Source organism: Neofelis nebulosa, chromosome 5 (assembly GCF_028018385.1).
Source record: "Neofelis nebulosa isolate mNeoNeb1 chromosome 5, mNeoNeb1.pri, whole genome shotgun sequence".
NCBI classification, from domain to species: domain Eukaryota; kingdom Metazoa; phylum Chordata; class Mammalia; order Carnivora; family Felidae; genus Neofelis; species Neofelis nebulosa.
Window position 1 is genome coordinate 71,141,735 of NC_080786.1, and position 23,493 is coordinate 71,165,227.

Consider the following 23,493-nt stretch of genomic DNA (forward strand, 5'->3'; position numbering starts at 1 on the left):
TTCATCATATTAAATGCAAAATAGGACTCCATCATCTTCCAGATAAGGACTTCTGCATGGCCTCTGCAAGACAGATGTGGAATTTCAGGATCTGACTCTTGATTTAATTCCCTGTCTGTATCAGTCAGTCATAATGGCCAAAAGTGTTAATGTGATCTCAGGATACATACACAGAAGGAGGTAATAGTTTTGCCATTCTCAGCCTAATCAAATGATACTAGAAGTAATATATTCAGAAAAATACAATTGTACAGTGTTTAAGAGTATAGATTTTGAGTGTAGGCAGCCAGGGTTCATTTTCTTGGTCCTCTCCTTATCAGCTCCGTGACTTTTGGCAGGCTATTTAAAGTCTCTCTGCTTCTGTTTCCTCATCAGTAAGATAGGAATAATAAGAATACCTATCTTATAAAGGTTCTGTGGCAACTAAATTAATTTTTTAAATATAGCACTATTAAATAATAAATTTTAGTATTGTTCTGCCCATGATACTTTGGGAAAGGCATTACCCAGTGGAGTATGGCCTAAGGCGGGAAATAAGAAAAGAAATTGAGATCATGTAATGTGATAAACAGTTAGATAATGTTCAGTTTATAGTGAAGAAGTATTGGCAGAATATTACAGCTGACTGAAACAGCTGGAAAGCAATCCAGACACAGAACCAGGAGCAATATGGTACTCTAGGAAGGCAGATTACAGCTCAAATTATAGAAACATTTTCCAACAAATAGAACTGTCCAACAATGGGGGGAGGTTGTCTCCAGGGGAGGTAGATTCCTCACCAGTAGCGTTTTTTAATCAATAGCCAAATAACTCCTTCTTTAGAACATTCCAAAGAATTGAAGCATCAGATACAAGGGAAAAGAATGACCTCTAAGGATCTTACAAGTCTCAGATGACAAAGGGCTTAACATATCACTAAGCAGTAAATAGGTGTTTATAGTAATTGAATATTTTTGGTGAATTCCATATCGCATAAATATTTATGTCACTAACACCAGCTTAGGTTGGTTTGTCATCTAGTTTCCCTCAATAAACCTGCTGTCCCTGTGCTGTGTAAACTCTAGATCTGTAATACACCACAGCATCTGAAGCAATCTTCCTGGTCCCACAATTCATGAGGGACAAGTCTAGCCAAAAGTCCTCAAGTGGCAGCTATCCTTGGCTACTGCAGCTGCATTTCTTTTTGTTTCTTACAGAATTCTGTTCCTTGAAAGAAACAATGCCTGTCTTTTCCCTCTACAATTTGTTTGCAGTATTTATTTTCATTCACTGACATGTTTTGAAAGCAATATGGCAAACATGAGTTTGAGAAGAGCTTTATTTTGGTTTTAGGCATCAGTTTATATAAGGTGAGAATGCTCAGAAAAAAAGAAATGGGTCATCTTTTGACCTTGACATAATTGAAGCTTTGAGATAAATCCATTTAAAAGAGCTACCTGGTGGAGTTCCTTCCATGTGCCAATAATAAGTCTATTTTTAAAAATCAGGAAACAAGCTAAGGTATGCTTAATTCCCAACTGATAGCCACATAGTCAATAAGGGGGAAAGGAGAGAGTCACATGCCAATAAAGATGGAAAGCACTTGCCTCCAAGCCTGCCTCACTTATGTCAGGACCCTCTCCTCACTTGTTCCAGGCTCGCTCCCTGCATCATAGAGCCAAACTTGTCTCAGATCTTAAGAGGATCAGAAGCCACTGTGTCATTCTCCATGATCCTGAACACCTTTCCCTCTTGGAAACACACTAAAGCCAGTCTTTGAATCTGAATATAATTCTTGACATTTGTATTTGTCCTTCAGTCTTGGACCTGCATTTGTCTGCTGGCTCTGGACTAGCCAATTAGAATATTCCTCATTGTAGCCCTAGCACTCTTGACCCAAACTCCCGCCAACAGGTTGCTGGGCTCTACCTTACCACCATCAGCACAAGAGGGGTTTTCCACTGGGGTAACGAGACACACTGTACTGTGATCGGTCATGAAGGCCACCACATTAAAGCTGGTGCATAACTGGGAGACTATGCTGCAGCCTGACCTTCAGAAATTGGTAATGCCCATGGAGTAGACTGCATGAGAATGTGTGTCATGAAGGGGAAAAAATTAAGAATCACTGCTTTAAAGAAGAGCTTCATCTTGGGGTGCCTGAGTGGCTCAGTCAGTTAAACATCTGGCTCTTGATTTCACCTCAGGTCATGATACCACAGTTCATGGGTTCAAACCGCACATCAGGCTCTGTGCTGATGGCCTGGATCCTGCTTGGGATTCTCTCTCTCCCTCTCTCTCTACCCCTCCCCTGCTCATGTTCTCTCTCTCTCAAAATAAATAAACTTAAAAAAATTTACAAAAAGAAGAGCTTCATCTTATAATGATATTTAAGGAGCAAAAGGAAAAGTGCAATGATGTATCCCACTGCACCAAGGATCAACTCCTCTGAGACCTGGTTGTCACAGCTCTTCACACTCTAGCTACACAACACGGACCCTCCACTTCATGAAGTTCCAACCTCCCACCCAATCCCTACATACTATGCTCACATCAGAGAACATATTCGATTGCCCTTCCCAGAACGTCTGTCTAATATTCTTCCTCTTCTTTGCCTATCAACTTCCCCTTCATCTAGGAAGCCTTCCCTAAAGTTCATGTTTATATCACCCTCCTTAGAGTATTTAGAGCCTGTGAAATATTTCTTGGGTTTACCTACAGATAATGGAAAGCCATTGATGGATGTTAACCTTAGTTAACATGTTAGTTAACATGTTAGTAAGGACATAACCTTACTAAAAGTATGCTTTAGAAAAAATAATTCTAGTGGAAATGGACTGCAATAAAGATTAAAAACAGAAGAGAACATGACTTTTTCCTTTCATAGTCTGTAAATCAGAATCTGAATAAAATTCAAATGTTGCAATGGGTAAATATGTTTTTAAGTCTCATTTAATCTACAGGCCCCTTCTCTATTTTATCTTAGCAATTATTTATTAAACACTCCAGGGTATCTGTTCTCAAAGTCTCAATTTCATTGATTGCATCCCCACTATATTTTATAACATGTTCTTCTGTCCTCTTTGTTTTCTATAAATTGTTTGTTGGCTCCAGAGAATTGATAAGATTCAAGTTTGGTTATTCTTGTTTCTGTTTTTCACAAGACTAATTCATAACTGATACTCTTTTTTGATGATAACAGTCATTGATGATCAAAGCCTAAGAACTTTAGCTTCTTAAGAGCTGAAAAATGATGATAGTTTAATCTTCCTTAATTAGGTGAAATATTTCTATAAAGACAAACTTTACTTTAGCTATTTGGTTTCCCAGTGCTTTTGTTAATATTGGAAACATAGGATGAGTGATTCTTTCCCTATACTCACCAATTTTCAACGTAATAAGTTTGTTTCCTAGCATCTTCTAGTGGTAACCAGTTGCCTTTTTAAAATAATACTGTGAAATCACAAATTAAACATATTTGTTATATTTCCATTCATTTTAGTTGTTATTCTGATTAATAGTCAGATTGTTCTATCTCTGCACTTTCAAGTCAGCCCCTAAATCCTTTTCAAATGATCCCGATAGTCTTTGATAGATGTCTTGCTACCTGGTATGATTCCTCTTGTATAGCTCCTGCCCTAGATCTGGCTTCGGCTAAGGAAACTTCATCCCTTTTAGGGACTATGCTGGCATTTTCACCAGCAATCTTGACCCACTCTGAACTCCTATTATATCCCTGCATCTCACCCCAACCCTATACCTCTAAGTGACTTGAGAATGAAATGAGGGTCTGGCTGGTCCTCATGAATAGGTTCAGGCTCAAAGACTGCTGAAGGTCAAGAATGTCTGTGACAAAAGTTACTAGGTGATAATGATAAAATAATGGCACTACATTTGAAGTGGCTATTGTGACATAACCACATCAAAATGTCCTGCTGTAAGACAGGTAACCAATTAGCTATTCGAGGAAACCAGATAGACAGTATGATAGACAGTGGAATCAGACTGACCTGGATTTGAATGCCAGATCTGTCATTTAAAAAGTTGTATGACCTTGGGCAAATTATTTAATCCCTGTAAGCCTCAGCTTCATCATCCATAAAATAGGGTAGTTGTCAATGTGATGCATATAAAATACCAGACTCATGACATGGCAAGTACTCAATAAATGAAAATGACGATTACTTTTTGTGTTTTATTTTTGTCACAAAAATTGATGTCGTGACAGAGGGTAGATTTGAAAATAGTCCAAAACACTAGCCACTGTCCACATGTGCCTACTGAGCACTTCAGATGTGGTTAGCCTGCATTGCTTTGTGTTACCAGTATAAAACAGGCACTCAATCTTAAAGCCTTCATTTTCTTTTTTAAAACAAAGCATAAATTATTCTATTAATAATTTTTATTTTATTACATGTTGATAAAATTTGGAGTATATTAGGTTAAATAAAATATATTCTTATAATTAATCTCTACTCTTTCTTTTTATTTTTTTATTGTGACTATTAGAAAACTTAAAATTACCTATATGGTTCATATTATACTTTCATTGAATAGTGGTCCTCTAGAGATAGTAAGAAATTATATACAAGAATTTGGAGACTGAGTGGCTGAGGTGTGAGGGACAGGGAAATCACTTCTTTCGTTTATCCCTATATGTTTAACATCTTCTAATATGAAGCAACTTTTAATATATGCTTTTTTAAATTTTTTTAATGTTTATTTATTTTTGAGGGCGAGATTGAGAACAGAGCATAAGCAGGGGAGGATCAGAGAGAGACGGAGACACAAAATCTGAAGCAGGCTCCAGACTCCGAGCTGTCAGCACAGAGCCCAATGCAGGGCTCAAACTCACAAGCTGTGAGATCATGACCTAAGCCGAAGCTGGACGCTCAACCGACTGAGCCACCCAGGTGCCCCAATAAATGCTTCTTAATGGCTTGATGTCTGTTTTTTCGAGACACCAACCATATACACTGGCTGTTTTTCCCTGCTTGAAAAGAAGCAGTTTTTCTGGGTCTTGATAACAGATGTTGGACAAGGTAATGAAATCAGTTCCTTTCAGAGAGAGATTTACATTGATTAGTACCTATCATACTCCAGACACTTAACATGTCTTCTCACTTAATACCAAAACAATTGTTGGAGGTAGATATTACAGCCCCCCTCATTTTTACAGGTAACAAAATTGAGATTCAGAGAGGTTAATTAACTCACCCCATATCACAGAACAAGGAAGAAATGAAAGTGAGCAGTAAAAGTGATCCTATCTGCCTCCATGCTGCTTCTTTCCAATTTGGGTGGTTATTTAGGTGTAGATGTGTAGGATTCCAATTTCTGACACTCGCTCATCTTCGGTGGTTTCTCTTAGTCTCCTGGCTTCTTAGTTCTTAATGTGGAAGCCAAAATCATATATGCTACAAAATGCAGGAGATGCAAGATATTTAAGCAACCTATTCCAAGGTAATTATATTATTTATGTTATAATTATCCTTAGCAATTGAATTATCACATCAGGCCTTTTTTAGACAATAATAAAAACATACATTTTAAAAGGAACTATATATCTAACATATATTGTCAAGAGTATTTCACCACAAAATCCAAGCAGTTTGAATGGGTTTTTCTTCAACTTGTGGCCTTCAAAAAGGAATCACTATTTCTCCTGCTGGTTCTTTTTTTTTTTTTTTCTTGTATCTTTAAGTACAATTCCTTCCACCAAATCAAAGTAGGATTTAGAATTTAAAAAATATTTTCCGGGGTGCCTGGATGGCGCAGTCGGTTAAGCGTCCGACTTCAGCCAGGTCACGATCTTGCGGTCCGTGAGTTCAAGCCCCGCGTCAGGCTCTGGGCTGATGGCTCGGAGCCTGGAGCCTGTTTCCGATTCTGTGTCTCCCTCTCTCTCTGCCCCTCCCCCGTTCATGCTCTGTCTCTCTCTGTCCCAAAAATAATAAATAAAAAACGTTGAAAAAAAAAATATTTTCCTTTGCCGACTTAGTGACTTTGCATCATGAAAAACTACTTTTATAATTAGACCCATTTGCCTTTTACCTGAAGCCTTAAACAGCTTATCTAAGAAAACCTAAAATCTCCAGGACTAATTATTGGCATATGTCCTAGAATATTTCTGGTATCTCTTCTAGCTAGTATGCAATGATTTCTTAGAATTCTGTCTCAAATCCCTTTATCAGAATAATGGTATTAATTTGGCATATTAGGTATATTAGTATATACAGATAAACATTTATTTATATACACATAAATAAATAGCTACATATAAATAAGTAGCTGCCAATAATGTCACGTTCATTGTTGTAATTAATCCTCACCAAAAAATTTTGAAGATTACATCATATTCCCACTTCACAGATAAGGAAACTGAGACTCGGAGAAGTTAATTAACTTGTATCCAATGTAATATTGATAGCAAAAGGGCAGAAATGGGACATGAACTCAAGTTTACTCTGCTTTCAGAGCTCATGGTTTCTTACCACTATTCCATTTAGCAATTAAAGACAAGGATAAATCAAAGGAATAATCCTGTTGGCAAAAAGAAAGAGATAGGGCACTCAATTTGAGGCTGAGAACAGCAAGTTCAGAATGCTAGTTTCCTCCAGGAGTAGAATTTTACACATATTATCAGTAGTCCGTTCAGAGCACCTACTAGGAGAGACCATGGACTAAATAAAGTCCATTCAGTGATGACCACAGTTGGACCTATGAACTATATTCTCTTGCCCCCAAAATGTCTCTCTCACCAATATGCTACAGCATCTAAAGCGTTGACGATCACAGCTCCCTCTTGGGATAGAGTGGTGATTTAACAATTGAGTTATAAATGAACTGTGTGGTGAGGCAGCATAGGGAGCGGGAGAAATTAGATAGAAGAGTCTGTTGGAATCCTGACACCAAGACAGGGTTTGTACCCAAGATGTCCCACTCTACAGAAATGCCTAGGTCCACTGAAATCCTTTTCAAGAGTCATGGGGGGATTTCATTCTGCCTCCTTATTTGGTGCTTAATTTCTCCTCCCTCTACTTTACTAGATTTCCCATGAGCATTACTGAAGACTTCATTTTAAAAATTAACAGAATGTAATATAGAAAGAAGTTATATCTAATCAAAGTGAAATTATAAAGCCAGGTTGTAGGAATAGACCTTGAATGCAATTTTCCAAAGCAGAACGAAATAAAATTTTTCAGATGAAAGGAAACTTAGACTCATCTCCTTCATTTCTCTCATGTTATATATGAGGAACAGGAGGCCAGGAGGCAAAAGCGGTCTCAAAACCTCAAAAGAGGTTGAGAGAGCATGGGTTTTGGAGTTGGACAGGGTTGGTTCGAAATTCTGAATCATCACTTTATAGATCAATAGTCAATAGCTGTGACTTGAGACAATTCACTTACTTTTCTGGATATCGGCTTCCTCTTCTGGTAAGCAGCAAGAGCTCCCAAACAGATTGCTGTATTTCATGAAACAATGCATATACATGCATTATTTGTATAGGTCTGGAGAAGAACCTCATACCTTTAAGTTTATTATTGGCATTTCTAGTTCTTCTCTATTAAAAAAAACTCTTATAGTTTAGCATCCTTGATTTTCAACTGAAATAGAAGAATTAAACCATATTCACCAAGAAGAGATGGATGGTTTCAGCATAAATCTGTCATTTGTACCAATCTGAGGCACACGTGAGTTATGAGCAGGTTTTCTCACACCAGCTGTGTATGTGTGATGCCCAATAGAGTGAATGTTTAACAATTAAACTAGTTTTAAATATGTAGCATGGAAGGAATCAAACTGAACATCAGTTGTGATTATCTGCTTGAAAAGCTCATTAAGAAATGAATTATGGAATAGTGGACTAATTAAGCCCATGTAGAAATATGTGTTCCATTTCTGCATAAGACTCTTTTTTTTTTAAAATGACTCAAACAGAAGGACTTGATATATTCGTATGGCAATTTGGAAAAAAAGATTCTATTTCCTCCAAATGAAAAACACTAACATTTACTGAGTGCCTACTCAATGTCATACATTATTTCAAATTATCTGCATGGTGAATCTTTATGATATCTGTTATTACTCCGATTTTCTTGATGAGGAAAATGAGGCTCAGAGAAGTTTAACAATGTATTTAGGTTATATAATTACTGTGTTGTAGAGCTGGGATTTCAACCTGCAACTAATTTCAAGGCTTTTTCAACTAAGCCTGGAGACAGTTATTTCTGATAGCTGTTGTGACTGTAGATGTCATGTACAACTTGCTTCATTATATGCACATGCGTAACAATCTTACCTTAAAGACCCCCATGCACCCCTGTGTGGCCGATCTGGCCCCTCCTCTAGACTGTAAGGTCCATAAAAGGGAGGCCATGCATTTTGTGTTCAACAATATATCCCCAACACCCAGCTCAGTGCCTGTCACATGCTACGTCTTCAGTATTTGTTAAGTGAAGAACTGAATTCACTAAAAGAATAGCGTTGAGTTCCACATCCTTTCACAGATGGCAACATTGAGGATAAAAGGAGTGTTTTGCCTTCATTCATACAACTTTTCGGCCACAGAGTGAAGATTAGAAGCCCAGAGCCTCAGAAATGCTATGCTCAGTGAGCCAAGTCACCAGCAGGCTAACGGACAGGTACATTATTTAAGTTGGGCTGTGTCCTCCTGAAGCAGAAGTCAAACACATCCTGATTACATGAGCAGCAGTCCAGTCAGCATATGTGACAGGTCACAAGTGACTCCTGCACCCATCTCCAACCACAGGAGTCCAAACATTGTCAACCCGGCTGCTGAAAAGCAGTCTGCAAAAAAAATTCACAGAACCCATTTTCTCTTATTTGATTCCTCTCAAAGAGGCCATTAGTGTTCAGCGATACCCTTCTTTACCTCTACAACTGAGCAGCAAACAGAGCCATTCACTCCATCTTTCAGGCATCAGACTGGGGAAGAAAGGTCTTTCACATCCCTGTTAGGAGATATGGTCACAAGGCTTTTCAATGGTACTGACTAGTCCCCCAGATGATACTAACATTTAGGGGGCAGAGAGAGGATCAGGCACCCAACAAAGAAACGGAAGGAACAGCTACAGAGTGAGAAAGAAAAACAAGAGAGCCTTGTCCTGTAAGTCAAGGTTGTAAAGCATCTTAGAAGTAGGAAACGACCAACGATATTAATGTCAAATTCCGTAAGCTGAGCAAGTTAAATAAGATGTGAAGAGACAAGAAACTATCAGATATGCCCACTGGGAAGTCACAGCACCCTTAGAAAGAGCAGTTCTGGTAGAGTGCAAATGTCGATTTGTTATTCCGACTCCTCCATAGACTGCACACTCTCCTTAGGAGCAAATATGATGGCCTGGCACCCACAGCACCCAGTACGGTGCCTGGCACGTACAGGCACTTAACAAATGTCGTCAAATGGACGCCCAAATGAACTCATTAAAACAAGACGTCATAGTTTATTTTAGAAAGAAACATCCCAAAGACATTTAAAGCGGCTCTTAAGATGTACCAGTGTTTTCTACATTAAATCACTAGGTCTAAAATTATCACCATACATTTGGCTTCTCCCTCCAAAGGCCCTGAAGCCAAAACAACTCGGTTCCTATGGAGAACATATAATTTGCCGTCTGCAAAGATAGTGTCTCTCAGATTAGAAGCATTCCTAAATTTCTGTGCTTAGAGTGACCTTTCAAGTTGCTGCTGTGATGTCATTAGTGTTACAATTTTACACAAGATTAGGCATGTAATTATGTGTTAAATAGTTCTGCTGGCTCCTGCTTGCTGTTTAATAAAGCAGAGTGCGTTAAGAGTATCCCATATGCGTAGCTCAAGGCCACCGACACCAGAAAACGGCATCCGTCCGCTTGTTCTTCCCCTGCCTCATATGCTACTCGTCCTTGCAGCTGTCACCCCGAGGCCTCGGCACTGGTTCCAGTGAAGAAGCCACTGCCCAGAACAGTACTCAGAAATGTTACTCTCCCTCTGAAGCTTCTAGAGACAGGGCGAGTCTCCATAAAGGATTCAACTTAAATGAAATCAGAACCTGAGAGTTTGCAGCCGTGTTTCTCACCTGGGCTGCATATCACAATCACCTGAAGCAGCTTTTATACAACATTCCAGTGCAAGGTCCCCACCCCAACGATCCTCACTGGTTAGGCTGGAGACCCAGTGTTTGTTAGACATTTCCTCAGGTGGTTGTAGTGTGTGGCCAGGGTTCAGGGACACTGTCTTTTGCTCTCCCGGCTTAGGATACGTACCAGAAATTAACGGGAATGAGGAAGTACTTCAGATTTCATGATCTCAGTATCTCAGAAAACTGTTTTTCCTCTATTGAGTGCCACTGACCCATCAGAAAAAAAAAAAAAAAATCAATAGTCTAAATGTGCAAGTACCAAGCAACTTAATTGGATTTTTTTTTACAAAAAGATAAAATCCCGTTCATTTGCTATAAAAATTAATAACAAGGGGAAAAAGAAAGAAACTGATGTTTAGTATGTGCCTCGATCTTACTTTAGGTCCTTAGGCATCTGTTACTCCACTAATCTTCCAAGCAACCCAGAAAAACAAATGTCACCATTCCCATTTTTCCAGTTGAGGAAATTTAGACGCCGAGGTGTTAAACTGACTTGTCCAAGGTCACACGGTTGGTAGCTGGTGATGCCAGGAGGCAAACAGACAAATAGGCCCCATCTGGCTCTCCTTGGACCATGCTGCCTTTCTAAAGAAAACCTTATTGGATGACAATTCAGCAAGCAACAGAAACTTTTGGCCAAGTCAGTGAAAGAGACAGAGGGAACAGGACAATCAGGAGAAGGAGCAGGAGGAGGTGTGAGTGGGGGAAGGAATGACAACCTGTGCTGAGCTCAGGGTTGGTCAGGAAGGAGCTGCAGCTGCACCCAGCAGCACTGAGCCACAACACGGGAGGCCAGAGTCATACCAACAATTATGCTTTCAAATGGCTACTTGGACAGTCAGGCAGCAAACATAAGCAGCGTGTCATTGTGTGAACTACATTGTGCCATAAACGTATGTAAGATGCAGCCCTGCCCTGGAAGGGCCTGTGGCCTAGCAGGGGTGGCAGATTTGCATACAAGCAGGAGAGACCATGCCTTGCTCTAACAGAAGTGGAGTACCAAGGATTGGGAGCAGAGCTGAGGGAGCTGCTACCGTGGGTCAGAGAAAGGCTTCCCAGAAGAGGTGACATCTGAGACAGCCCTGGAGACAAAGAAACTCCTTCACCAGGCTGGGAAGTGAGGCAGAGAGAAAGCTTGAACAGAGTCAAGGAGATAGAAACCAGAGTCAAGGTGTGCTTCAGCAATGAAAGAGGCCCTTTGTAAGTTCCTGAGACAAAGAAATTGTCACATTCTCACAGACACCCTGTTTTCATTCAAGGCTGAGATTGGGTCTTTTAGGTTGCTGGGTTTTCGACCACATTCATCTGGAGTCACACGAGTCATGGCCCTGCCAGGCTCACTGCAAGTCCTAGGTCATTTCGTGATGGAACTGCATCCAGGCTTCCGCCCCCTGCCCACAGCCCGTGCCACCACTAACACAGGTCTCTGCTCATGCTAGGATTCCAAGTCGCAAAATTGTATAAAGTGTTTTTTTCTGTCTCTGTATCACTGTTCTTATCACAATTCAAATGAGATGTTCCTTGTCTTAGAACGTGAGTGAAGTTGAGGTAATTATTTAAGAGTTCAGGAGGACTGCCTTTGAGCTCAGAGAGCCTCCAAATCAACTTCCATTAACATATCCTGGGAGTTTCTTTGAAGCCTGGAAATTTTTTCAACTTCCACAGAACCTTTATACTGTTGTCCTGAAAGCAGCTACTCCTTTTCAGTTTAATTAACAGCAAACCTAACAGGCTTTAAATAACAGTTTGTCTTTATGAAAGGACATTGGGCTGGAGAAACCCCAATTCCACTCAGTGACCTAACCTGAGGAGTCACTGAGTCCCTTCTAACAAGCTTTACATGGTTAATTAGAATGAATATATCTTTCGTCTCCCACTTTCCATATCTTAAAACGACAGAGCCGGGTACATGCTAGAATAATGACACACAGTCTGAAAGTATCCTAAGCATATTAAAATCACTGCAGCTCTTTGCACTTAGAATGATTTCAAAGCATCCATAATGTGTATGGTGTGTCTATTAAATGCTGGTTAATAACCAGTAACAGGGCAGGAACTCACTAATTTATTGCTTTACCTTAACTCAAAGTGTGCCAGTTTTCTGTCTACTCCACATCCCTAGTCCTTCCAGAGTGACTGAGCTGAGCAGAAGATTCCACTAGAGTCAGTGCTGAAGTAACTTCCTGGAAGTTTAAGCCAGCCACATTCTTATGGAGTATTTCATTCAACTTAGATTTAAATCATTCTTATCTCCTGAAGGCTGACTGGCTTTGGTAATGGATTTAATCTCCATGCTATTTGATGTGTTTTACAGATCTTCAAAAAGGAACATAACTAACTTTCAGTATCTCAGATCCGAGTCATTTAAAGACCTAGCAGATTTGGGGGTACCTGGGTGGCTCAGTCAGTTAAGCTTCCGACTTTAGCTCAGGTCATGATCTCATGGTTCTTGAGTTCAAGAGCCTGCATAGGGCTCTCTGCTCACAGTGCAAAGCCTACATTGGATCCTCTGTCTCCCTCTCTCTCTGCCTCTCCTCACCCCCACATGCGTTCTCTCTCTCTCTCTCTCTCTCTCTCTCTCTCTCTCAAAAATAAATAGGGGCAACTAGGTGGCTCAGTCAGTTAAGTGTCTGACTTCAACTCAGGTCATGATCTCATACTTCATGGGTTTGAGCTATGAGGGGCTCTGTGCTGATAGCTCAGAGTCTGGAGCCTGCTTCGGATTCTGTGTCTGCCCCTCTCCTGCTCACATTCTGTCTCACTCTGTCTCAACAATAAATAAACATTTAGAAAAACTTTATAAATAAATAAACATTTTTTTAAAAATAGCTATCAGATTCAACTTCTAAGCCTTTCTAAAACCGTTAAGGGCTTCCATTCAGGTGTATCCTTTCTTCATCTACTGTTTACCAAACCCCTGCTATCTCCATGGTCCCTGTTCCTTCTTGGATGCTGGCCCCAGAGTTGCAGAAGGAAATCTATTCCCAGACCTAGACCCAGAAAGGCAGTACACAATGACTTGAATATGCTTGGATTCCTCCTACCATTTACTGAATCACAAAATGTTGGACTTGAGAGGGATCATAAAGGTTCTCTATTTCAAACTTTCTATGTTACAGATTAAAAATAATCAAGCCCTGGGACACTTGGGTGGCTCAGTGTGTTAAGCATCCAACTTCAGCTCATGTCATGATCTCACGGTTCATGGGTTTGAGCCCTGCATCAGGCTCTGTGCTGGTGGCTTGGAGTCTGGAGCCTGCTTTGGATTGTGTCTCCCTCTCTCTCTGCCCCCTCCCTACTCAAGCTCTGTCTCTCTCTGTCTCTCAAAAATAAATAAACATTGGGAAAATTAAAAAAAAAAAAAACAAGAAACAACCAAGCCCTAGCAAAATTAAGTGACTTTCCTAAGGCCACACAGTTATATAGTGACAAAATTGGGCCTCTAACCAACCACTGACTCTAAGTACATGCTCTGAGCCCTTGCTGCTCAGTATTTTCTGAAGACATTCAACAACAGCATCACCTGAGACTGTGTTATTAATGCAAAAACTCAGGCCCTACCCCAGACCCCACCAAATCAGAATCCACATTGTTGTAAAACCCCCAGGTAATTCACAAGCACATTACAGTTTGAGATTCACTGGGCTGAGATCATAATATGTCTTTCTACAGAGAACATGAGAATTTGAGGCAAGCAGACATTGGTTTTGAAGCATGGCTTCACTTTTTCTAAATCTGAGCAAATATTTCAATCTCCTGGAAGTATCATTTGTAATCTGGAAATAATAGCACCATCCACCTTGCAGTTTTCATTATATAAGCACAAGGTGGATATAGGAATATACATCTCAAGATATATGAATAAATAATATATGCAAAGTGCCTGGCATGTAGTAGCTAATATATCATATAATAGCTAATATTTCCAGTCTCATGCCTCCCATTAAAATAGTATTCAACCAAAAAAATGAAGTCATAAGTGATTGTATGTCATGAAGGAATCACTTTCCTTCCTTCCTTTGTTCTATTTGCTCAATATTATTTTAACTTTTATATGTGATTAAGATTTCTATATTTCATATTTCTAAATCCCTAGAAAGTGACTATTATGCAGAAAACAAATAATAATAGCTAACTGCTTTCAGTGCTATGCTTAGAGATGAAAAAACTTATCCCTAAGCCAAATCCTAACCAAGAGAACACAACATTCGTCTAACATCCTGACTCTTGATCCTATAAACCTAGCCTCTAGGAACCAGAGATTATCTGCTTCTGCTCCTGCTGCTGTGATTTTCTCAGAGACTCAAACACCACAGAATGCACCCACAGCTTTGGCAACAGCAGAGCATATTTAAAAGATGATGTTTTGGGGCCCCTTGTGACTCAGTCAGTTGAGCCTCCAACTTCAGCTCAGGTCATGATCTCACTGTCCGTGAGTTCGAGCCCTACGTGGGGCTCTGTGCTGTCAGCTCAGAGCCTGGAGCCTGCTTCGGATTCTGTGTCTCCCTCTCTCTCTGCTCCTCCCCCACTTGTGTTTTGTCTGTCTCTCTCTCTGTCTCTCAAAAATAAACACTAAAAATTTTTTTAAATAAAAAATAAAAATAAAAGATGATGTTTTGTCATCCAATATGCACATCTGTCAACATCAAGGAAAAGAGTTTAAATAGGAAAGGAGAAATAGAATTTTAGTATCCAAATTTGAACCAAAATAGAGTGTACCAAAGAGTGTGAAACCATACCAAAATTAGATTTGTGGAGAAGGAATATGATGCTAACATCAATTAACCAGGTTTCCCTACAGCAGTGGCTCAGCTGTGGCTCTCCACCCTAGCAGTGCATTAGAAACAAGGAAACTTTTTAAAAATTGAATGCATATTTCTGAGGAAGGGATCTGGTTTTTAAAAGATTCCCAATTAATTTTCATATGCAGCCAAGGTTGAGAACCACTGCCCTATAGCAACAGAAACCTGGCCTTATCTAAGAGAGTCGATCCACCGAAGCTATTGGTTGCTACTGATACAGAGTTCCCCACACTCAAGGCAATGGATTTAACTTCAGTGTGTTCCCCTTCTAGGTCTTTTCGCCATTCCTCCAGGACTTCCACTGTAAGGAAAACAGCCCCTGGACCAACATCCTCTAAGATGTTTATATGGACCAGTGGCCGGACCTCTTCATCTTACAGACACGATGAGAAAAGGTAAATTACTGGGGACTCCCGGGGGCTTTTCAGAATCATTTAACCCAACTACCCAGACAGAGCGCCAGTAGGAAAGCAAGAGGCAACTGAGCCTCATGTTTGGCAAGTGTTAATGAGGAACGGGCACTACATTGAGGGAGTAGGGTTTCTGACATTCTGGCCCACCGCCTTGCACTCTCGGTGCTCCCTCCCACTGCATGGCTTTGCAAAGGCTATTCCCTGTCATAGATGCCCTTCATCCATGAACACACATACCTATTCATCACTTAGCTAGCTCCAGCTCTGCTTTCAGAATATCCATTCAATCAGAGCCTCCCACCATCCTCTTGACCAGCACAGACTTTGTAGTTCACAGTGAATCCCCAGCACCTACCACTGTTCCTGGCACACAGTAAATTCTCAATAAATACTGAACCAAAGTGATGAAAATTGCCTTTCAAAGACATATGGCAAGGAAGGAAAGAAGAAACTATGAGAGGGTGAAAAGAGGATGGACAAGCCCATGTAGCCCTCAACGTCCTTAGAAGAAGAAGTAGCATGGGGTAGGGGAGGAGTGGAGGAATGAGAAGAAAGATTGAAAGGCAGAGGCAATGTTAATAAAAGACAAAACGACAATTACACATCTCAGTCTAGCTCTCCCACTTGTGTTTAGGGAGCACATCCATTCATAAAATTCTCTGGCCATTTTTAAATATTTGCTTTCTCTCCGTTTATTTTCTGCCGCTTCTCTCTTTTCCTCGTTGACCTTATACTATTACTTGGGTTTGGTGGAGTTGGAAACACAACTACCTACACCAGCATATTGCAACTTAAGCAAGGCTCATCTGCCTGCAGAAGCTGACAGAAACCAGACCTGATAAATGGTGCTGGACACAGGAAGGACCTGAAGGAGGTTGACTTGAATGCAGTTTTGAGAGCTGGTACTTTCATTTTTCCTTTTAAAGTCTGTATTACCCTACAGAGGAAATCCTTTGAAAAATTCCAAAAGCAAAATTGTTCTTCGCAGTAACTATATATTATGGCGAAAAACTTGGAAGCGACATTAGTATTCACAACAGGAAACCTGTTAAATAAATCATGAAATGCAATATGTCACTTAGCACTTAAAAATACTTTGACATCATATTAACTGAAAAATCAAGTTGAAAAATTGCATACAATCTATGATTGCAGCCATTATATGTGTCTGTGTATCTACACACACACACACACACACACACACACACACACACACACAGGAAAAAGCCTGGAAGGAAAAACATGTTTTTTACTTCTCCATTTTCTAAATGCTTTGTAATATGTTATACTACCTTAATTATGGGAAAAATAATGATATGATGTTTAGGTAAAATTACAGCCCAGAGGCAACTAGTGTTTGAACAAAGTCCTAGTGCTCAACACAGCACAAGAAGATGGACTGAAAATTCGCTATGTTTGTTCATATGTAGGTTTCCACGTGCTTTTTCTCAGTGCTTAATCAAGTTATTTTTCATTTGCTTTCAATCCAAGTAAGTGAATCATTTTTCAGCAAGATCTTTACTGTAAGACTAAAGCTCAGTGTGTCATTTGAAAATTCCATATTTTGCATATAATCTCGTTTCCTTAAAAAAAAAAAAAAATTCCCTGACAGTGATAGTGAGAAATGGCAGAGATTGTGCTGCTCTAGAGCAATATTGTGACTTTCAATGGCCAGCCTGTCTGAGATTTTGAAGGTTTCACCAGAGAAGGTGAAGCGTGACTTATTTCACCTCCTATTTATTCTCATCGAATAATTTAATTAAATATATATATATATATAATATTTTTACAAAAAGTTTAACACCAGAGAAGAAATTACTATGCACTATATGTTTTATATAAACTGCCCTCTTAATTTATAAGACAGAGATGATTGCGCCCATTTTACAGATGAGGAAGCTGAGGCTCAGAGATTTTTAAATAACTTCCAAGGGTCCAACGACTGGCCAGTGATGGAATCAGAACTTGAACTCAAGGTCATATTCTCTCCCCTGCACCCAGAGCTTCCATTGGCTCTTTCAAACATGAGACATTTGGAACAGCAATGAACAGCCAAGCCCGCAGCGGGGGAGACTGTATTAAAACACAGCTGAAAATCGCATATCAAAGGAGACAGTAAACATGTGGATATGATATGTTGGCAATGTTTGTGCAGTTAAAGGGAGCCAATAATTAGCTTCATATTCTACACCATTAAAATTATATGAAACTCTTAAATTACTACTTTCATTTTTTTATTTTCAAGTTATGATTTCAATAACTATAAGATTTAAAATAATTAAACTATTGACTATAAGAAATAATTTTCAGCAAGCTTTATTTATGGGATAGGAATGCCAAGGCCTATGAAATCAATCTGCACGGTTTTAGCCTTGAAAGTCAAAGACAAATGGAAAAACAGCCACGAACCCAGCAACGGAATCTGCCACTAAGCCAGTATCCTTAGTTTGATGCTGGTTCATTTGTCTGTACCTCTGCCTTGACCACACCTTCCTCTTCACTGCCTAATTCACAGACTCCTGCAGGATAAGACTCCGATTTTAAAACTGATTTGGAACAGCGTCTATTGTGCTGCTTAAGATGCTCTTAGTGGCAGTAATCATGGTGGTAATGAAGGTGATGATGGCTGATAATGAATCTAGATCATTAAGGTCCTCAAGTTAATTACTTGGAAATAAATGAAGTAGGTTGTCTGGCAGCACTGCCCAGCCCTGCTGGCAATGGTTCCACCTCCACTTTCTTATTCTGCAAAGCTGGCCTTTGTGCGCCAGGCTCCTGCAGCGATCCCAGGGGCCAGGCAGCCAAAACTCCTCAGCTCCACTCCGTGCACCCTCTTCGAGAGACCACAGCCAAACTTGTTAGGACACTGGCTTCCCTGGGATTCCTCAAGAGGTGGAACATCAGGAAATAGCTTACAGACAGGCAGAGCAACCAAAGAGAAGGAAAAGTCCACCCCAAATCCTGAAACCAAATGTCTTATGGCTCAAGGGAAGTTAAAGTCAATTTTGCATTTTTTTCCCATCTGTTTAAATCAAAGCCAGTCCTTGTTCTGATCATCTGCTCTATGCAAAATACTGGTTTCTATCCTTATCCCCCATTCCACGCACCAGCACTATGAAGGAATACTTTTTCATCTCTGAACAAACTTCTTGGTTAGGTGAGCTTAGTTTAATCCCAAAATTGCAGGCAGCAGAATAAAACAGCATCAACAATAACTAATTCAGAATTTAAAGGAAAGAGAGGTTATCGGCTAAGGACAGTACAGCCAAGCTTTTATCAAATATTCTTTGGGTTGTTTTTATTAAATAGTGAACTGATATAAAGGAATATTCATCATGTTAACACACAAACGATGATGATATAATAAGCATCTGAGCACCCTTCATTAAGGTTAAAAAATAAAGCAATCAGAATTTTTGAAGCCCTTGTGGATGCTTCCCTAATAGCACCCTCCTCCCTACCCAGAGATAACCACCATCCTGAATGTTCTGTTTGTCATCCCCTTGCTTTTTCTTCAGTTTATCACATTGGAATCTTTAAACAATATATTGTTTACTTCTGAATGTTTGGAGGCTTTATATCAATGGAATCGTGCCTTATGAATTATTCTGAAACTTTTTTCACCAAACATTATGTTTCTATGATTTATCAGTGCCAATGTGGGTAGCTACATCTCATTTTCTCTGCTGTGTAGTCTGCTCTGATATGAATATACTACCATTTATTCATCCAGTCTATTGCTAATAGACATTTGCATCATTTCTAGTTCTTTTTGTACCAACAATGCTGCTATAATCCCTCTTGTCCATGTCTTCTTGTACACTTTGTACAAATATTTCTTAGGATATGTACCTAATGGGTATATTTAGTTCAAAAGTATGTACAGCTTCTACTCTACCAGGTAATGCCATTGCTTTCCACAGCAGCCATTAATGTCATTTCATTGCTCTACAACCTTACATAGGGTTTTCAGACTTTGTTTTTAAGTTTATTTACTTATTTTGAGAGACAGAGAGAGAGCATGAGCAGGGGAGGGACAGAGAGAGAAGGAGAGAGAGAATCCCAAGCAGGCTTTGCACTGTCAGCACAGAGCCCAAGCTCAATGAATTGCGAGCTCATGACTTGAGCCAAAATCAAGTCCGATGCTTAATTGACTGAACCACCCACATGCCCCAGGTTTTGAGATTTTTAATTTTCACCAATCCAGAGGGCACTATGACTTCGATTCCCATTTCTCGGATTACTAATAAGATTGAGCCTGTTTCCTTTGTTCTTTTCTGCGAAGTGCCTGTTCAAATACAAAGTCAAGTTTTCTACTGGATTGTCTTTTTATTGACTTGCAGGAATTCTTTGTAAAAATTTACATTAACCCTTTGGCTGTTTATTGTGTGCAAATAGCTTCTCCCAGTTTGTCCTCACCCTGTTTATGATGTCTTCTCATAAATATATGTTCTTATTTTAATGTGTTAGCATTTTTTTGAACATTTTAAAATCCCTTCCTACTCCAAATTCAGTTTCCTTAATATTTTGTAGGTGTGCCTTTGACAATTAAGTCTTCAATCATCTGAAGTTGACTTTTGTGTTTTGTGAAGTAGGCATCCAATTTTTTTTCTTTATGGATAACCAAATGGCCCAGCACCTTTTCTTAGATAGAATATCCTTTTCCCAGTGATCTAAAAGCACACATGTATCATATATCAGGTTTCCACACATGCGTGGATATGTTCTTGGATCTCCATTTTGTTTCACTGGTCAACTCTGTCTACCTCAAACAGATACCACCCTTGAGCTTACAAACTTTTGCATTGTAAAAATCTTGGTATCTGACAGGACAAGTTGCCCACCTTGTTCTTTTATAATCAGAAGTGGATTTGCTATCCCTAGATGTTAGTACTTCCATATAAATTTTAGAATCAGCTTGTCAAGTCATACCTACCCCACTTGAAATTTTTATTGAAGTTCTTGAAATTTTATTGGAATTTTATGAAATCCATTAATTAATTTATGGCAAATTTGCAACTTTATGTCATCAAGTCTTTCACTGAATATGATTAATCTCTACACTGATTTGTCTTCCCTAATATTTCCCAATAAAACTTCATAGATACTCCAAAGAGAACTTGCACATAGCTCATTAGATTTATTCCTAAGTGTTTTGATTTTTTAATGTTTAAATTATATTTTCAAAAACAAAATGAATAAATATAAATTATATTTTCTGCTTTTACAGGCATGTGGAAAAGCAAATATATCAACTTTTTCAACTATACTAATTTTCTAATTAATTTTAATAATTTATCCATAGATTCTTTTGCATTTTCTTCACAATCATATCATTAGTGAATAATACATTTTTGCTTCTTTTTTATCAATAAATATAAAATTCATTTATTTTTCTTGCCATATTATACAGCCAGTAAACCACAAATAAAACAGATAATAGTGAATATCTTTGCTTTGTTCCTGCTCATAAACATTTCACCACTAAGTATCAGGTTTACTATATTTCCTCTATTTCATCACATTAAGAATGTTTCTATTTCTGGGGCACCTGGGTGGTTCGGTCAGTTGAGCATCCAACTTCAGTTTAGGTCATGATCCTGCAGTTTGTGAGTTCAAGCCCCACACCCTGCTCACTGCTGTCAGTGCAGAGCCTGCTTCGGGTCCTCCATACCTACCCCCCTTGGCCCCTCCCTCACTTGCACTCTCTCAAAAATAAATAAACATTTAAAAAATATTTTTATTTCTAATTTTGTAAAAGTTTTTATCATGAATGGATGTTAATTATTATCAAATATGTTTCTCTTCATATAATGGTAACCCTTTAATATGTTTATACATTACATTGATAATCAAATGATGACCAACATCATATTCCTGGGATAACCCCAAATTGAGAATGATGTGTTTTCACTTTTATATATTGCTAGATTTAGTGAGCTAACTTGTTTTTTAAATGTTTGCATTTATGTTTATGAATGAAATTGGTCCATTACTCTCCTCTTTGTGTTGTACGATTTGCTTTTGGCATCAAAATTTGCTAACCTCATAAATAGGTTGGATAGCATTCCATCTTTTTCTATACTCCAGAATGATTTCCATTATGAGGATATTTAAATTTTATGATTCAATTTTTTAATGATTTAGAACTATTCAGATTTTCTAGTTATTTCTGAATCCATTTCAGTAAGTTCTATATTTAAAAGAATTTAATGTATATTTCAGTAAATTATGTATTTCAGAGTTTTCAAATGTCTTGCTATAAAGTTGCTTTAAATATCCTCTATTATCTTTCTAATCCATGTTGTATCTGTATTTATGGTTTTTTAATTCTTAATATTTATTTGGCCCTTCTCTATTTTATTCTTGATCAGTCTTGTCAGAGGTTGTATATTTCATTAGTCTTTTCAAAAAATTAATTTTGAATTCATTGATCCTTTAATATAATTTATCTTCTATTATTTATTATTTCCTTCTTGCATTTTCTTTTAATATATTTTCTTAATCTTTTTATAACTCCCTAAGTTAGATGTCTACCACATTAATTTTTAGGCTCCTTTCTTACCTAATACAAGCATTTAATGTATTGCTTATTTAATGTATGTATTTACATTTAATGTATTTAATGTATGTATTGCTTTAGTCACAACCCATTAGTTGCTCTTTAGTGTTTTGTTATTATTCAGTCCTAAATATGTCCTACTTTATCATGTTTTATTCTATGACCCATGAGTTCTTTGTAACTCTATTTTTATCTCCATGTATAGAGTCATTCTAGTTATTTGTTACTTATTTTTACCATTATTGCACTAGTGCCAAATACTGTAGTCAATGTAAAAAGCAGTACTTCGCAAAGACTCTTTAGGTTATCAAGTTACCCTACCTTAGCTGAATGATTCACATAATTTTCTTTCCTTCTATTTTTCACTAATGAGTTTTTAATCAATTCCAATATGCTAATAGATCAGGTAAAAAATAAAATTAAGTGGCTACAATATGATTAAAAATTAAGAATTAAAAATTAAGATACCACTGGGAAATTGTGTGATCTGGTAAGTTAAAGGCAGGACTAAAAAGAAATAACTCCTACTTTTATCTCCATCATTTTGCTTTCATCCTTTGTCTATTACTCATAAAATAATATTTCAAGACTTCCTGGCAAGTCCTGTGGATTAATAAGTTTACAATAACAGTAGGCTCATGGACAAAACGTCTCTTGTTAATGACTATATTAAATGTGACTACCATTTGTTCCCAAACTCAAAGCACATTTCTCCCAATGGAATGTACTTTAAAAGATTGGAAACAGAATAATTAAATTTATATGTGCGCACACACACACACACACACACACACACACCTATTAGCTCAAGAAAAAGAAAACATGAAGTGTGGAAGTAATAGAAAAAGAGGATATACATATGAAGAAGCACATCTCAAAAACATGGAAGGCTTTGATGGACAAAAGGCAGAAAAACGGCTGGTTTTTTTGTTTTGTTCTGTTTTCCTTGAAAGTTTATTTCTTTTTTCTTTTTTTAATTTAAATTTTAGTGAGTTAACATACAGTGAAATATTGGTTTCAGGAGTAGAATTCAGTGATTCATCACTTACATACAATACCCAGTGCTCATCACAAGTGCCCTTCTTAGTACCCATCACCTGTCTAGCTCACCTCCCACCCACCTCCCTCTGTCGACACAAAGTTTGTTCTGTATCATTAAGAGCCTCTTGTGGTTTATTCCCCTCCTTTCTCTCCCCCCCTTCCCATATGTTCATCTGTTTTGTTTCTTAAATTCTACATATGAGTGAAATCGTATGGCATTTGGCTTTCTCTGATTGACTTATTTCACTTAGCATAATGCATTCTAGCTTCATCCACCTCAATGACTGTTTTAATCAATGCCACTCCCAGCTCTGCCATATGAGATAACAGTTTTTGTGTTCCTGGAACAGAAAGATATAGCAACTTTGCTCATTTCAGCTCACCTGACCCTCAGCCATCCACTGCCCCATAGGTTCATCCCCGAAAGGATGTAACAGAAGACTCTTTTCCTTGAAGTCTGGAAATGAGAGCTCTTAGTGTCTCAAAAGTTTGAAGTCTTTCTGGAAGTAATACTAAATTTGTTGGTGGTAGAGTCCAATGGACACTGACAGAAAA

The 23,493-nt window shown here is 38.4% G+C and overlaps 1 protein-coding gene across 3 annotated transcripts in view; it reads left to right on the forward strand.

Annotated features, from left to right (window-relative positions):
• KCNMB2 (potassium calcium-activated channel subfamily M regulatory beta subunit 2) overlaps positions 1-23,493 on the forward strand; it is a 241,244-nt gene that overhangs the window by 191,537 nt on the left and 26,214 nt on the right. For all 3 annotated transcript variants that reach the window (XM_058730550.1, XM_058730549.1, XM_058730548.1), the window contains exon 2: positions 15,195-15,317. In XM_058730550.1, the coding sequence (XP_058586533.1) occupies positions 15,262-15,317 (56 nt within the window). In that variant the 5' untranslated portion in view covers positions 15,195-15,261. The remainder of the gene's footprint in view (positions 1-15,194; positions 15,318-23,493) is intronic.